At 46.8% G+C, this 17,312-nt stretch overlaps 2 protein-coding genes across 3 annotated transcripts; one reads left to right on the top strand and one right to left on the bottom strand.

Annotated features, from left to right (window-relative positions):
* The first annotated feature begins 2,423 nt into the window (after positions 1-2,423).
* LOC109741000 (uncharacterized) lies at positions 2,424-6,592 on the top strand. The gene is made up of 6 exons (XM_020300075.4): positions 2,424-2,899; positions 3,489-3,601; positions 3,697-3,832; positions 3,928-3,995; positions 4,718-4,804; positions 6,332-6,592. The coding sequence occupies exons 1-6, from the start codon at positions 2,584-2,586 to the stop codon at positions 6,407-6,409; spliced, it is 798 nt and encodes a 265-aa protein (XP_020155664.1). The 5' UTR covers positions 2,424-2,583; the 3' UTR covers positions 6,410-6,592.
* Positions 6,398-14,714, bottom strand: LOC109741008 (uncharacterized). 2 transcript variants are annotated; one of them, XM_045231773.2, is made up of 9 exons: positions 13,379-14,714; positions 11,684-11,761; positions 11,486-11,589; positions 10,834-11,264; positions 9,913-9,984; positions 9,520-9,821; positions 9,340-9,434; positions 8,358-8,472; positions 6,398-8,056 (listed from the first exon to the last, which is right to left on the bottom strand). In XM_045231773.2, the coding sequence occupies exon 1, from the start codon at positions 14,464-14,466 to the stop codon at positions 13,381-13,383; it is 1,086 nt and encodes a 361-aa protein (XP_045087708.1). In that variant the 5' UTR covers positions 14,467-14,714; the 3' UTR covers positions 6,398-8,056; positions 8,358-8,472; positions 9,340-9,434; positions 9,520-9,821; positions 9,913-9,984; positions 10,834-11,264; positions 11,486-11,589; positions 11,684-11,761; positions 13,379-13,380. The 2 variants fall into 2 exon arrangements, with proteins under 2 accessions (XP_045087708.1, XP_045087709.1); XM_045231774.2 differs by lacking the exon at positions 10,834-11,264.
* Between the last annotated feature and the right edge of the window lie 2,598 nt (positions 14,715-17,312).

Below are 17,312 nucleotides of genomic sequence, written 5' to 3'. Positions count from 1 at the left end.
ACGAGCCGCAGCATGAAAGACCTTGGGGCAAGAGTCCTTGCGAGCTTGTGTTTCCGCCGCGAGTTGTAGCAAGGAACGAACTTCAGCGAAGGTAGGAGGGGGCCGTATCATCGGTATGAACGAGGCTTGCTTGTCAAAGTCTTCGCTGAGGCCGACGACGACGATATTGATTAGCTGTGAGTCGCTAACTGTATCGCCGAGTTCGCGGAGCTCATCACCAATGGTCTTAACGCGCTGGCAGAACAGGTTCACCGGGGCGTCTCCTTGCACCATATTGCAAAGCTCGGTGTGGAGAGCGTTTTTCCGAGCGTCGGTGTTGCTTTGGAAGAGCTGACGGAGGGAGTGCCAGATGTTGGCAGCGGCGGCGCCGTCGTGATCGAGCATGTTGAAGATCTCGGTGGTGATGCGGGTGTAGAACCACTGGACGATCGCGAGATCGTCTTTCAACCATTGCGGATCGTCGGGGCGGGGAAGACAGTTGGCGGCGACATGCGAGCGCAGGTTGCAGCGGCCGAGGTGGAGATCGAAGAGATGTCTTCAATGATAGTAGTTGTGGGCGGCGAGATCAAGAACTATGGGGATGTAGGAGCTGGCGTCGGAGATTGTGTCAGCAAGAGATATTGGTGCGGCGAGGATGGGTGCAGGGTAGTTTTGTGGAGCTATGGTGAGGGCCGAGAGAGAAGCGGCCGCGGCGTTGGCAGCCTTGGCGATGAGTGCGGCCCGGCGCTCGAAGTAGCCGGGCGGCGGCGGCGTTGGCGGAGCCATACCCTAAACCCTGGGACCGGTATCTGATACCATGAAAGCTGAATAAAACTGTTGCTTATTGATGATTTGGTGCGGCATACAAGAGTATATAAGAGGGTACAAACCGACTTGGGTAGGGGTACAAAACTGACTTGGACTAGAAGTCGTATACCATAATGACTACTCTAACAGTTATGAATCAAACGCAGCCCCGTACGAGTTAGTTGGGGTGGGGGAGGGGGGAGGGCACAAATTTTAAATATGCTTCTTGCAGGTGGGTGTAAATTGAACGGTCAGATTCAGTCTATGTGTGATTAGTTGAAGTAGTCTCTATTGTAAGTAGCTTAGTAGACTGAATCAATATTACAGTACATCATCCATTATCTAGCGTTAATTGTGTGGTAGGTGAGTATACACTAGACACTCGAGGATAAGGGGGACACATGAAAAACAACATTCAAGGATATAGATGATCCACATGAACCTCAACTTATGGTGACTAGTGCGAGTAGTGCGTCCTCATCTTGGATAATGATGAACACATGAACAACACTAGGACATGAACATAAAAATACTGGTGTTGGAGAAGTTGATGGACATAAAATATTGGCCACGACAAAGAGGACCGAGAGAGAAGACGAGGAATACGGACTAAAATAAATATATTTGGAAAATCTATGTCTTCACAACACACATGTACAAATGTTCTAATTCCATGCAGTTTCGCTAAGAGATAACATTTAATGTGCACAGAACAAACAAACAAAATTAGTACTCTAAAAAGGTCATCTTTGAAGCATTTTGGGCCTCATGTTTTGTTTTTTATACCCAAAGTTCTATGAATGTGATATCTTCATGAAAAATTATTTGTAGGAAGAACACTCAAGAACGTTTGCTAAAAAAAATTCAAAATATTTTCAGTTATTTTTGCCATTTTCTGGAATGTACTGTTCACCTAGGTGCATTTTCATTTGGGAGCAGGAGAGCGCTTTCGGAGAGAGAGTGAACATGATGAAAATGGATGAGAGCACATGCAAACTCACTATTATTCCAAATGCAGCGAACTAAGATTAGCTCAAATGGTTAGGTTCTTGGGGTGGAATCAAGCCATTAGAGTTCATGTCCTAGACTTGCACTACTGGTCGTATTTTTCGGAATTTACTTTAGGTCTTTTGGCGATGTGCGTTCAGTGAGAGGAGACGTTCTCGGTGACTATGAAGGCGTCCGTGATGACTTCGTCAATCCCAAAATATTGCGCCGGCTCAGTATCTCATATGTGCTCATAGGAGTATGTATATGCACGTGCCAAAGTGGTTGTTCTAATCCGAGCTCATGTGAGTTTGGGTGAACAGTAAAATCAACAATAATAAAAAAATAAAAAATTCTGATTTTTTATATGAAATATTGACAAATGTTTTGATAGCTTGGGAAATTTCATCATGAAACGATATTCGTGAAAGACATGGCAGCATCGATTATGTTTTTTTGCCATATTTTTCATGAAATGTCATATGGTGATGAAAATTTTAAAGCTATCAAAACATTTGTCAATGTTTCACACCAAAAAATTTAGAATGTTTTAAATTTATTTTATTTTTATTTTACTGTTCACCCGACCCGAGTTCATACTACTGTTTGTACTGTTTAAAAAGAGAAGAGTATATTTAAAACGGCGGAAGCAAGATAAAAGAGGAAGCAAAAAAAGAGAAAAAAACAGGAAGAGAAGCTTCGCATACCGCGCTTGTCTCTAGCGCTACCGGCCGAGACGAGAGCCGGCGCGACGCGAGCCACTCGCTCACTCGCTTCACAAATCCACGAACCTTAGCTCGCCGTCCGGCCATGGTCGCTGCAACCGTCGCGTCGACCTCCACCGCCGCCGCGTACTCGTCCTTGGCTCCGAACCCGACAGCGCGTGACCCGGTTAGGAGGCGCACTACTCATCCACTTGTGGCAGCCACCAATCGCCACGTGCACGGCCGCACTGTGACGAGTCTCCGCCAGATTCACTCTCGCGACCATTTCGCGAACCCTCCGCGGCCCCTATTCGTGGCGTCGCCGGCGGAAGCAGAAGCGGAAGAGATGGCCGTGGAGGCGAGTACTCCGGCGCCGGCCGAGGCCAGCCGGAAGCCCTTCGCTGTCCTCTTCGTCTGCCTCGGTAAATCCCGCGAACCCTACTCAATCCCCACCCCTGGGCGGGCGTCCGCATCACCCCAACTGATTCGAGTAGCTTGCTTGAATACCCGTCTGGTCTCGCTGCTTACGAATGCTTGTGCGTGTGAGCATCCGTGTACTGCGTTCGCATCGTGCGTGTACAAGAGCCTGGGTGCACATCACATGAGAATCGGATTTCTTGTTTCCATGATTACCGTCCTGACGTCCCATTTGTTTCAGTTTGTCTCCCTGTTGTCTTGTTCTCATCATTTTGGTGTCACAGCATGCGGCGACCGCTCGACTTGGTAGGTGCAAGTGTGCAATCACATCATGTGATTCCATCTTGTCTCTATGTTTTTTTTAGGGGTTCATCTTGTCTCTATGTTAGAGATGTTAATGTTTGCTTTCTGATTTTGTTAGTATGTGTGCGTGAGCATGCTTAATAAGTGTACATACATCAACTATCGTTTATCTTTGTGCGATTGAAGATAGTTTCATTACACCACCTTACTTTGGCTTAAAGCATTTAGTTGTTATGCATACATGCACTATATTATCTAATTTCCTGTGCTTGATGTATGATGTATGTTCAGGGAACATTTGTAGGAGTCCTGCAGCTGAGGCCGTCTTCCGGAACCTCGTCAGCAAGCGCGGACTTGAGTCCAAGTTTCAGATAGACTCTGCTGGTACCATAGGTTATCATGAGGTTATATTCTACACTTACCTAGTTACCTTTCTCATGTGTACAGTCAATCAGTTCAGTGACGGCATAAGAATTGACGATGCATCACATGAATCCAGGGAAATAAGGCCGACTCAAGGATGATATCAACTTCCAAGAAGCGGGGGATTGAGGTGACCTCAATATCCAGGCCTATCAAACCCTCAGATTTCCGAAATTTTGATCTTATCCTTGCAATGGACAGGCAAAATTATGGTTATCTCTCAGCTCCCTTCATTTGTGTCTCACAACCTGAGGACCTTTGTTGATGTATTGCCGCTTAATGCACTTATATTTTGACCATTACGCAGAAGACATTTTGAGTTCATTTGACAGATGGCAACACAAGGAGACCCTCCTAGATAGTGGGCCCAAGAAGGTTAGGTTTATAGGCTTTATTTTTATTGTGCAACCTTGACATTTTGCATGTCCATCCTTGATCTACATAATTGTATGGCCATTTGTACTGTTAATGTTTATAGTCCTTGACCACAATGAATTGATGATATGGTGTGTCCATACCTTCTTTCTTTAAATGTAATATAAAAAGTGAATGAATGGGAACATTATAATTTATTTCGCTGCTAATCACCAACTTGATATTTCTGGAAATCCCTTAGCCTTGATTTCATTTAAACAATGCCTTGCATGCTTGTTGCTCCCAATGATGTTTGCTTATTTTTTTTCCAGGAGCTTGCCTGGTTAAATATGTCTACAGTTGAGATTTTGTTTACTAGTCACTCTCTTTGCTCTGTAATGGGGATAGCCGCATAGATGTTGGATAAATTGTTTAGGCAATAGATAATTTAGTTGTCTGATAACGCATGATGTGTTGCCTAGATCTTTTTTTCTTAGCTATTTTACAAAGTACTCCCTCCGTCCCAAAATAAGTGACTCAACTTTCTACTAACTTTAGTACAAAGTTAGTAGAAAGTTGAGTCACTTATTTTGGGACGGAGGGAGTAAGTTGGTTATCTTTTGCTTGTATTTGACTATCTGACGAACATTGTGGGTTTTAAGTGGTCAGCACAATATATCTGGTGATGCTGTTATTCATGACTCGAAATTCACATATTGATTTGTTTGTGGTATCCTTACTAGGTTAAGCTGATGTGCTCCTATTGCAAGCGGCATACGGAGTCTGAAGTTCCAGATCCTTACTATGGAGGCGCTAAGGGATTTGAAAAGGTGAGCCAAGGACACCATGCGCTTGCTCGTCAGTATCATGAGTCTGCACTTGATTTTTCAGTCCCTTTTTAGTTTATAATTATCCCCAACTGGCATTAGCCTTGATATGTGCATGAATGCACATAAGCATAGTAGCTAGCATTAGTCAGGCACAGCCCCTATGTTAAACCACCATCTTAGTGGCTAATGACCGTACTGTTCATGAGCCTGTCTATGTATTTCTAGAAATTCAATATAGCTAATCAAGTTAAGTTCAAGTCCTACGAAAGTAATATTCTACAACAAACAACTCATTTATTTTGAGGCCGACTCACTTCCTATCTAGGATTTTATTTACTAGTTCTTTATATTCCAATGTGTCAATCGTCAAATGCTTTGGCAATTTCCCTGGGTCCGGTGAAGCAATATAATTTTCAACCAGACCTTTTGATCTTTGGTTATCCTCCGTAGTTATGATGTCTCGGGGTTTGCAACAAAAACTTGGTATATTGACTATCAGGCCATTAAATAGGCGCTTACAACACACTCACGTGCCACACATAAGCACTAAGCTACTAGTAAGCTCTGGTGTTAGTGACACCTGAAGCCAGGACGCACCTGATGTGCCCCACAAATGCGCCTCTGTGCTGACTGTGTGCAGCAGAGCGGCGGACTAGCAGCAGCATTCAGCTGCTTCCATGTGTTCCACCATACAGTGAGCATGGTCACCGAGGATGAGCCCTTTTTATGTGATGGTGGGGTGGCGTCGACAGCTGACTGCCATGAGCCGCCAAACTCATCTCCAACATGCTGGCATTCACACCTTCAGCATATATCAAGTACTGGACTTCCTGTCCAGCAATTTAGCCGCCCCTTGGTTCTAATGAAATTGCGGTATTCTGTCTAAAGAACATTTAAGTGAATCATCTTTGAAAGGAAGATGCAGCTTAAGCTACTGCACTGGACATAATATCCAGGTATTATGTGCACCTACTTGTAAGTTGAATATAGTAAAGCGTGAAGATGCTTATTTCAATACATTAAGAAAGCGAGACCAATATAAAAAACATTTGTTTGCCCCTCTTCCTTGATTTCCTTGTGGCATTTCTTTCTTCAGTTTGCAGATGGCCACCATGAGAAGTTCCTACTTGAAACCATTTAGATATAGGTGCAGTAATTATTTTACAAGCTAGCCAGGATCACGCGGTTTTCTTAATGGAGTGATATGCAGGTCTCCTGTGTGTTCTAGCAGCAGCAGCTGCAACAACAACAACAACAACAACAACAACAAAGCCTTTCAGTCCCAGAGAAGTTGGGGTAGGCTAGAGTTGAAACCCATAAAATCTCGAAACCTAGTCATGGTTCTGACACGTGGATGACTAACTTCCATGCACGTCTGTCCATGGCTAGTTCTTTGGTGATATTCTAGTTCTTTAGGTCTCTCTTTATGGACTCCTCCCATGTCAAGTTTGGTCTATCCCGATCTCTCCTGCGAGTTCTAGAAAAAAAAAGGTTTGCTCTAAACATTCTTTGGGCAATGATTTTCAGGTACTGGACCTGCTGGAAGATGCATGCGAGTCATTACTTGACAGCATCGTGGCGGAGAATGAAAACATTTCTGCTTGATCTCGGAATGAATTTCCCTGAGCCAATGTAAGCGTCACATTTTAATTTGATTGTATCAGGGATCAGTTGCAAAGATGTGGATTAGCTTTCTGTGAGCCATCATCTCTTCAGCCCAGATAATTGTAATGATAATTAACTAAAAATACACTCTCTCATCACCATGCGTATATATGTGTTAGTGTATACATTTCATACTTTCTTTGTTTTGATTTTACTCCGGTAACATCGCAGAATACACATATAACCAGGTCATGTCCTTTTTCGTGAGGATAACATGTAGGGCCCGGGGATGCTAGTTAGCAATTTTCAGGTTTGCTTTACCTTAAGAGGATTGAAAAAGTTCTTTGCAAAAAAAAAAGACCGAGAAAGCTCTTATAATCAGTTGATCAAAAATTTGTGTAATATCAACCGATTTAATTTGATGCGCAGTTGTTCATTTAATATACACTAGATGACTCGTTGCGCCAATGGCGCAAAGGGCGAGAGGGAGACAACTATTGTGAGAATATTCAGACACCCAAGTTTTTACTATTGGTACATAGATGATTAGTTACAACGTGGTACACAAAGGAAGTAGATAGGAAGGGATAGATTATTAGCTTATAAAAACCAAACGTGGCCAACACTGCCGCATCCTCTGCTTGGAAGCCGCCTTTTCTCACCGGATCAAACATAGATACATGATCACAAAAGGAAGCAAGACCATCATATATAATGGTCTACTTACTCATTCAGGTTAGTGATCAGGTGGCTGGAACCGCAAAGTATAATGGGGCTTGACGGACAATAAAAATAGGTGTTGCTCCTCGTCTTCTCCTCCTCCTGAGTCTGGATCGAGGCCTCGCTCCTCTCTTCTCCTGAACAGCTTGAAGGAAAGGACACACAAAAGCGCAGTCCTATACATTGACTAACCTGACAGAAAATAGAGACAAATGTAGATATGGTTATCTATTATGCCGCTGATAAAAAAGTAAAACACTAAACAGAGACAAATAGAAGAATAGTGAGGACTGGAGTAACCTCTACATAATAATTCAGATTGCATCACTGAACATATGAATGACAGAGAGCCCCAAAGAAATTGGCTTTATCAGGTATATGAATGACATTACAGAGAGAATTACCAAATTATCAGGTAAGTGACATGATAGAAAGAGGAAGGTGCTCCATGCTTGTTGCTTGAAACTCCATCAACTACCAGTGCATACACTACATAGGTTAATAATAAACTAATCCTTGAATTCCTCTCATACTTTTTTGTGTGGCTAGTGGATGCTGGAATTTTGCTACTGCGACGCTGCAAATCTTGTTTTGTTTTTACCGAAGGACCTTATTATGGTTTGAAATGTAGTAGTATAGTACTTCGCTAGTTAGCATCCTCTCCTCTCCTCTCAAGAGAAAAAAGAGAGAAGAAATGGGTAGGTGTCTCAACTGGACATCTGAAGAGGATCTGACCACCACACTTAAATCAAACAGAATGGAAGCAAAAACAAAACAAAAAAAACCTTAATTGGCCTAGAACCAGACGGAGTCAACACAGAGGTTAGAGAGGTGAAAGGGACATTGATGAGCACAAGAGCGGTTTCGGCTGTCAGCGGTGGGGAAGGAGCTTTCTTTGGCTGTCAGCATCGTCTTGGTGGATGGCTGCTGTAAATTTATAAAAGAATGTAGTATAAACACAACTGAAAATTATGTAACATAGTTTAGAAGATACCATATTAACAGCAAATACAATATAAAAAAGAGCCACTGTAACTGTAAGGCATAATGGTGATTCAGTGCTGGTTTTCAAATAAACGCAAATGCTACTACCACCGCAAATTAAGGCTCGCAATATAAAACAAAGCAATTGCCCAAGTATTTATTTGTGAGTGGCGAAGCATGATAAATGTGAGCGAAAATCCTGTCTTATTAATGAGCAGTTCGATTTTCTCACATGATATAGTACCTGGTGCACCAGTGATTGGATTACTGCTTGTTGGTGGGAAAGCAAGCATAGCGAAGCTTCAGAAATACCACTATAGGGATCGCCATATTTTACAAATAAAATTTTCACTGCTAGCCTGTACACAAAGTTGACAGAAAAAAATCAGTGTTGCTTCCAAAATCATACCAGCAACTTTACCATGTTATACAGAGAACCTAAAAAAATCAGAAAATAAGTATCCAAATATAATAACAAACAAATAAACCTATTCGAGAAATTGTTTCCCATGCTACCTATATGCATGCCTAAGAAAAAGAAAACCTACCTAAGAAATTGTTTCACACGGCTCCTAAAATCTAAATCCAATGGGCTGTGACCAAACTTATCTGCACCACCAAACCATTTTAAAAGGTCAAACAAGCAGTCACATTGTTCCAACGGGCCATTTAGCTCACTGGCAAGTACAACCTCTCAATAACACCTAAGAGACTCAAGACAAAAGCTAGCCCAACGTTCCTCGCAGCTAATAGAAACACCATGAGAGAACTGTTATGCAACAAAAATGAAAATAACAACCATAGTGATAGTAGCAGGGTTCAGAAAACTGCTTTGTTTTTCGACAACCAAACAAACATTGTTTTCAACAAGTTTCAGAGTCTGACATGTAATATTTTATGAAGTGTAAATTAGATTTGAATTATTTGATAAGAAGAAACTCCAGGAGAAATAAATATCATGCAGCTCTTCTTTTGTGTTTTTACATAGATAAAACCTATCCAAATCTATGTTTTTGGGCCTTCAATGCCATTATTAAGAACAACACAACTACAAAAGCTTCTGCCTTTCCACAACACTTTCCTCCCAACTTCACTAAAGCATAGAAGAATATAATTTTTATAATCGGCAATAGCAACCATAGTGACAGTAGCAGGGGCGAGTCCTCTCAACTATATATTGCAAAAGAAATTAGGATTGTAGCAATCTTCGGCTTGGCTGGTTTTACCTTGAACAAAATTCAGTCTCATGAAGCTGGAGCCCAAAACTTGGATCCCGGAAATCACGATCTATAACAAGAAGCTAAGACAATGTCACATCAAGCTGCGGTAAGGTAAGTTTGATGTCAGAAACCGTTAACCTCAACAACAACAACAACAAAAGAAAGAACAACAGTTAGCAAACCCACTTGGCTAAACAGTGTATCGTAGATAGCCATGAGGCCACTCTGGCCGACGGCAGCGCAGGCCTTCCCATCCAGGTCCAACTGTGGGTTCTGCAGATCGGCAAAACTTCAAGCAAGGAGAATTATCAGCACACAAGCAGTGACGATAACCAGAGGCAATGCCCGTCAGTAAACTGCTGTGAGAAAAAACTCTCTGCAACATGGCTGTTGATGAGCTTTCGGTACTTGATCCTCTGCCTCCCGATGCCAACGGCGCCGGAGGCGAACAGAATCACCTCATACCCTTGGAAATTAAGCTTCTTCACCTGAAACAGTTCCACATATTTACCGGTCAGCAGCTGTCAGAATGATTTTTTTACAGGTTTAGAAAGCTCCTTGGTCAGAAAATTCAGTTACCTGCTCGCAGAGGGCTCCGAGCCTGCCCATGGCCAGTCGGCCATTCTGCCCGGTGACAACAGCAGTGCCGACCTGGATGCACGAGAAAGTGATTAGATGGACCCAACGAACAGAATACCAATTTACTTAGCGAATATGCAAATTATTTACTTGTTTTTTTTACTTTACAAGACAACCAAAATTGACTAAAAAGTTGTAAACTAACTTTAGAAATTTCATGCTGCGTAAACATACGAAGTAATTCCTCCTCTCCTCTTCTCTTCCATTTTTTCACTCAGGAGTAATTCACATGTTTGTCAAAAAACCAAAAGGAATCTAACCCAAGGCAGAAAATAGCTTGCAGCCACACAAGCATTTTATCGAGCAGGTCAAGAGCATGGGAAAAAAAGAGAGGCTCACCTAGGAACAAACACAATGAGCAAACGCATAGCAGAAGACGAGGCAGCAAATCGCACAAATAAGATGCAAGGGGCCCGCAAGAAGGCACTTATCTCACGAGAACACCAAACCGCATGATCACCACTCAATAACCTCACAAGAACAGAGGTTCCCATCTACTATGTATGTCTTGGATCCTCAAGAACCACTAAAATCACTGAACCTAACACCGAATTACCCAAGCATCCAAGAAGCAAGAGCAAAATCACAATTTTGCAATAATGGACAACAGGGGTAAGGTAAGACCCAATTTCCCAAAGCATCCAAGAAACGACAGAAATCACAATCAACATTCATGGACACCGGGGGTAGGGACAAGAACGGTGGAGGATCCCGGCACAATTGCACGCATCAAGCAACGAATTACAGAAAGGGGGCGCCACGATTCCGCAGGGACTCGGCGGCAATGCAAGATCATGACGCACACAACCATGTCATACCAAGAAATAGGGAGGGGGACGAGGGCGGGGGATGGGGGCGCACCAATATGCATGCGCTTGCACCCGGAGCACTTCTTGGTGCCGGTGGCGCTGCACTCGGCGCAGGGCCCCAGCTTGGCCCCGACCTGCTGGCTGGGCCCCTACAGCGAGGGGGGCTGCTGCTGATCCCCCTGGGGCGGCATCGCGTAGGCGGTGGCGAAGCCCGCAGTGTCGACGACGAAGTAGCGCGAGGCGGCGCTCCGCAGCACCAACGCCATGGCTGGGCCAAGCCGCCTCCTTGGCTCCCCACGGTGCCCCATCTGAAACCACGGAGCCGCAGCCAACCGCCCGGTCCCGCCCAACCTTGCCCGCACATGCCGACGTCGGTCGACGCACCTCCAGCTACTCTTTCCTCTCTCTTTCTCCCTCCTCTCCTTCCTTCTCTCTCTCCCTCTCATCTTCTCTCTCTCCTACAGCAGGAACTAATCCATGGCGCTGCATCATCCACATCATGAGTTAATGACAAAGCATGGAAGACCCAAACAAAAATTGCAGTTTAAAAGAAAATGAAGCAGTTTGCTAAATTTTAAGAACATGGAACAACAAAAAGGACTACAGGATAAACACTTGGTGCTGCTATTTTCATGGTATTATCTAATCTAGAATGAAAAGTGTTTATCCTAAAAAATTGTGATATACAAAGATGATAACTTTACCTCATCACCACATGAGAGAACATCAAGAACAGCGTGTGTAGTGCATTGCTTAGCCCCATTGGTCGCTAGCACATGATCTGGGCTATAGGTTAGACCATTATCCTCTGCATATCGATAACCGAGCAACAAAGAAGTCAATTAGACTACTTATTCAATATGGATATTCTGAAAATAAGAAATGCATCCGTGTGCACGTACCCTGAAGCTTGTTGCAGATAGCCTTCCTGAGCTCCATACACCCGACATTAGCGGTGTAGCTTGTCCAATTTACTACACCTACAGTACACGTGCCCACAGAAAGTAAGAAAATTACTATAAGTCTGAATGATACAAAGGAATGCCTGAAGCTAAACTGACAGATTGCCAGGGAAATCCGAAGAATTTTCTTGCTACAACTACAGCACACGTGCATGGGATACAAAGAGAAGCCTGCACATTTTTCTTGGTCGCTCAGTACAGTTAAACTAACTGGTAATTTGACTGTTTAGAAGAAAAAAATGAGATTGAGTCGAGAGAAAGAGTGAGGGGCGGCGATGCGCATCACAAATCCTCTCCTCGTCCCTACAGAAACCCCAAAGCACCCCCTGCAGGCGGAAGGATTGGATTCACAGAACACGCAAAATCTGGTGGTTGAGGAGCTCACCAAGATCCGGGAAAATTCATGGGAGGGACAGGGAAAAAGAAAGATCAGACGAATTCGATCTCACCTTCTCTTCTCGCTTGGCGTCAGCGGGGACCAAGGAAACGGCGAGCTGCTGCTTCCTACCGGCGTCCTCTAGGCGACGGCGACGGCGTCACGGATGGCTCGAAGGCAAGGACGACGGTGACGACACTGCGGACTGCTCTACAACGGGAGAGGAGTTTAACCTGCCGCGACATCCTCCTCTAGGCACCTCATACACCGCGACGTGGAGCCGCCCCTCCGGCCACCGCGGCCACGGAACGCCACGCCGCCCTCGTCTTGCCTCCCTAGCTTCTTCAGCAACACCCGCTCTCTCCCTCGCCTCCACCCCCATGTCCCGTCCTGGCAATAGGCACGACGCCTCTCTCCATTGGAGGAGGGGTGGGGGAGTTGGAGGAGGGGAGTGGGTGCAGCAGCTCGCCCCCGCACCCGGGGCGGATGAGATGCTGGGGAGGGGGGGAGGGGGTGGGGGAGGGGCGAAGGAGGAGGGGCGGCGATGGGAGGAGAAGGAGGGGGGCGACGAGGAGGGGGAGGCGAGCGGGACGGGCGGGGCGAGCGGCTGGGAAGGGGGCGAGCGGGACGGGCGGAGCGGCGGGGTGAGTGGGTCGGGCGGGGCAGCAGATGGGGAGGCGGCTAGGGTTCTACATTGCACGGGAGCTGCTGGGATTTATACCAAAAGGTGAAATGACTAAAATGCCCTTGGCGGGACAAGGAATTTACAGGCGGTGGCACGAGTATTTAAAGGCGACGTGGCTGGCTTCATCCTGCCTAGCGGTTCTTCAAGGTTTATAAGTTAAATAAGCTGCTAATTTCTAAAAACGTGCAGCTATTGTATTTTGTTATGTACAATCATGTACATTTGATTGCTATTTACACGACCACTCTATTCTTGTATTTTGCTCTGCAGTTGCACTTTTAATCTACACTGTTTTTGCCAACAACAATAAAAATCTACACTGGTTGCGCTTTATTATGTGCAGCTGATGTATTTATAGTACAATTTTTATTCATGAAATAGATTGATTATATGTGAGTTTTCATTTGACTGGTTTGTTTGTAAAAGTTGAGACCCTATGTTTGTTTCAAACTCTCGGTGTTGGCTATGGTAATGAACAATATCTACACGTATTTCATGAACGAGGTACATTGATAGAATGAGCAACTCAATATAGAAAATCATGAAATGAAATGGTTGTTGCAAGGAAGTCAACCATCAACGCCGGTAGCACTGCACATGCAAGAAGAAGCCGCCGGGCGGCGCTGCCGACGGCTGGTCGGCCATCCACAGTCTCCCCTCCTCCGCCCTCGACCTCACCATGAACTGCGCCCCGGCGCCGCCGCCGCGGCGGCCAAACCACCAGTCGTGCACATCCCACATGACGTCAACCACCTCCCCGTCGGCCAGCAGGACCGCGCGGTTGCCGCGGAATCCCCACCCAACTCGCCGCACCCCCGCCACCTCCTCTCCGTCGATGCTGACGCGCACCTCTCCCTCCACCCCGCCCCTGCCGCCGCACGCGCGCACCGCCACCTCGTGCTCCTCCCCGCCCTCGCGGAACCTGCACCGGGTGGCGTGCGCGGCCGTGGCCTCGGCGTCGCCGCAGCGCAGCTGCTCGCGCCGGCTCACGAGGTGCCCGGTGGCGGCGGCAGGAGCGGAGGCGAATCGGCGGGATAGGTCGCCCGCGCCGAGGAGGAGGGCGAGCTCGGCGTCTGCGACGACCGCGAGGTAGTAGTCGCCGCCGGAGGGCTCCGGGGAGGAGGAGTACTCGGCCGCCGTGACGTCCCAATGGACGCCGACGGCCGTGCCGGAATCGGTGACGATGGACCTGCTTCCGCGTTTCTTCCGCAGCACGTGCTGCTGGGTGGCGATCCTCGACGACGACAGCGAGAGGAGACCTTCGTTGTCGAAGGCGACGGTGAGCCCCGGGGCTCCGACGGTGCTCCGGCTCCACGTGACCCGGATGAGGATCCCCTTGCCGGAGGACAGAGACGCGTTGTACACGCTGGTGGTCGCCGCCTGCAGCGAGCGGTCGAGCGTGCAGCCGCGGCCGGAGACAGAGGCCGCCGACGCGGCAGAGACTGCGACAGAGCCGTCGCCGAAGCAGGACAGGTCCCGCATTGCTGCGCGGGGTCGGATCAAGCGTGGCGATGGTGCTGCTTGGGAGCTGCAATTCTTGCGATGAATGAGGCTGCAAGAATGTGGGCGAGGAGGAGAAGAAGCGACGATGATGGATGGTAAGCGCGTCGCTTGATTTATTATTCGTTTGGTGAGCTTGCTCGCAGCCGCGTATCTCAGCATAGGTGGCTGCCACCTAATGAGCCGATCCGCTATGCCATTCGAGATTTTCTTACATCATGGTTTAGACTTCTTTTTAGTTACAAAAATCGTGCACCATGTCAATGACCGAGGAATGTTTCACGCTTAGTTTAAAAAACAGGGCCGGTTGTGGAACCGGTGAGCCAGACGGTCCAGGTTTTCACCTGTCAGACCGTGTGTTCGCCGGTTTGACCGTCGTCGGTGTGGAAAGTATAGAATGGGTATGTGAATATGTTGTTCTATTAATCTGACCCTTGTAGGGGTATTTATAGAATATAATATGAGGGAGAGAGATTTGGAGTATAGGACAAGTCATACATGGTTTAAACCTATCACATCTCTAACTCCTAATATCTAACTTAACATAAGGGCGGTGATCTGCGCCGGCGCACCGGCCCAACTTGGGCCGGTCGAACGCCAACCGCCCAATGTAGCGAGCCGGAACCGTCCGATCTGGCAACTCTACCCTCGACTCGTTCTTCCTTCGGTCAAAGCTTCCAGAAAAAACGCCCCCACCCAGCCAATCCTCCTTCCACCGTTGTGCGTGCGCTCCCGGTGAGCTCGCCGCTCCCCCCTCCCGCTCCCGCGGTTGCAGCGTCTGGTCCCCCACCCCCTTTTGTCCCCGTCGTCGAGCTCGGCGCAGGCGTCGCCGTCTCTGCTGGCCTCCATCGACATGCATCGTACCTACAGAACTCCGGTGGTCGGTTGAAGCAAAAACGAACAACGCTTCCAGCAAAATCGAACAACGCTTCTAGCAAAAATGACAGGAAACATTTGAGAGCTCTGCAGCCGATGAAGCAAAAAATTATATCTATTCCAGCAAAGAAATTCATCGGTTCCAGCAAAAAAAATTGGTTCACCAAAAAAAGACGCATCAGCAAAAACGGCCACTCCCTCTTGCAACACCCCCGGTCACCGGTTGTAGCTCCGGCGTACATGGTTGCAACTCCCGGCGTTTGAACGACGTTGGATGCAGCCCTCCTCGCCGCTAGATGCAGCTTCCTCCGGCGAGCTGTCAACCTTGCAGCACGTCCACCAAATGCTTCCCGCAAATCGGGACACCGGTTCCAGCAAAAAGGAAAAGAGTTCATCAAATCGAATGGGGATGGTAGCAAAAAAGAAAGGGGTTGTAGCAAAAAAAGTGGGTGGATCCAGCAAAAAAATAACCTGGTTCCAGCAACCCTGAGCTCCAGCACAAACTCGTCGCCGCCGCGGCTGATTGCAGGTTAGTCATGGCGACTAGCGAAGCTCTGGCTGCGGTTGCCATGGAGAGGGCGCGCGTCCAGTTGCCGCGGACAAGGCGACGAGCAAGCCCCTGGCTGTGGGCGGCCATGGAGAGGGATGCATCCGGTGCGGGTGATCCGCACACGATTCAAAATGAGGCGCATCCAGTTGCCGGCGGCCATGGCGACGACCGCGCCCCCGGCTGTGGGTGGATGGGGAGGGAGATGCGAGTGGATATGGAAGCGAAGGGATAAGGTCGCGGGCGGTGCGCGGGCCCCAACAGCCACGCGTTTGATCCCCTGTGTGGAAGACGTGGCTAAACAGGCGGTTCGATCGCTAATCATCGAACGACCCGCGCGTGACCGGCCGAAGCTTCGGCCGGTCCGCCGGCTACAACCGTTTCCCTTAACATAATTATACTTCTAATAGTCGGTAGGGCGTGTTTGGTTCCGGAACTTTGTTTTTGCCACTCTAGTTTTTTGCCCACTTTACTTATGCCATTCTAAAATTTGACATATCACTTTTGCCACTCTTAGCTTTTGACAATACATCACAAATGTCATTTCGTGGCAAAAGCAATAATTTTTCATTTCACTAAATTTTGACAATGCATCACAATTGCCACTCTAAAATTATTGCTTTTGCCATGGAATTGCAATTGTGATGTATTGTCAAAAACTAAGAGTGGCAAAAGTGAAATGTCAAATTTTAGAGTGGCAAAAGCAACGTGGTCAAAAGCTAGAGTGGCAAAAACAAAGTTTTTCCGTTTGGTTCCTGTGAGAGGTAATGAAAACGAAACGTAATGGCGCCATTAATGTAAATGGAAAGGAGGAAAATTGGTGGAGTAAAATTAATGGAGCAATTTTTACTTTTTTATAGGTGGCCGAACCTAGTGATCCCCTAAACTTATACAATAATAGAGTAAAAAAAATTGCATAAGCTTTTGTCCTAGCCGCGTGAAATTCAAACACATCACAATATATACCATAAAACATTCAAATTAAAACATGTATAATATAATCATTAACAAGCATATAGTTTCATTGTTCGCGATTTTCAAATTAAAACATTCATAGTTCATCCAAGAGGCATCATTTCAAACACAAAGTTTGATCCGAAATCACCACAGATATAGCATGTGTTATGTTGTGGATCGAGGCCATCCAATGGCATGCACGAACTCAAACAATGTGCTCGCCACCGCCACCATCATGCACATGGCCACCATCACCACCACCACCACCATCCTCTCGGAATTGGACGAAACTTTTTGACGATTTTTTTGGAAGAAAAGGGAAATAATGGAGCAAAGAACCACCAGAGGGGGGGGGGCCTGTTGCCCACAAGACACGAGGGCGCGCCAGCCCCCCTGGCGTGCCCTGGTGGGTGGTGGGCCCCTCGAAGCCCATCTTCACATTAAACCAACGCCAAAAAATACTATAAATACAGAAGCCTCTGCAGCCATGAAAAACCAATCTAGACCCTATTTCGGCACCCTACCAGAGGGGGAAATCATCACCGGTGGCCATCTTCATCATCCCGACGGCCACCATGATGAGGAGGGAGTAGTCCACCCTCGGGGCTGAGGGTTTGTACCAGTAGCT

Source organism: Aegilops tauschii, chromosome 7, assembly GCF_002575655.3.
Source record: "Aegilops tauschii subsp. strangulata cultivar AL8/78 chromosome 7, Aet v6.0, whole genome shotgun sequence".
NCBI lineage: Eukaryota > Viridiplantae > Streptophyta > Magnoliopsida > Poales > Poaceae > Aegilops > Aegilops tauschii.
The sequence above is the reverse complement of the archived record's forward strand: the minus strand, read 5'-3'. Positions and strand labels throughout refer to the sequence as shown.

What these genes read in the sequence shown, in the direction of transcription:
- LOC109741008 (XM_045231773.2), bottom strand. Translation starts at nt 14,466, where the DNA reads ATGCTGAGATACGCGGCTGCGAGCAAGCTCACCAAACGAATAATAAAT.
- LOC109741000 (XM_020300075.4), top strand. Translation starts at nt 2,584, where the DNA reads ATGGTCGCTGCAACCGTCGCGTCGACCTCCACCGCCGCCGCGTACTCG. An exon ending in AATGGACAGGCAAAATTATG is followed by an intron (nt 3,833 to 3,927) that starts GTTATCTCTCAG and finishes ACCATTACGCAG; the next exon opens with AAGACATTTTGAGTTCATTT. An exon ending in TAGATAGTGGGCCCAAGAAG is followed by an intron (nt 3,996 to 4,717) that starts GTTAGGTTTATA and finishes TATCCTTACTAG; the next exon opens with GTTAAGCTGATGTGCTCCTA.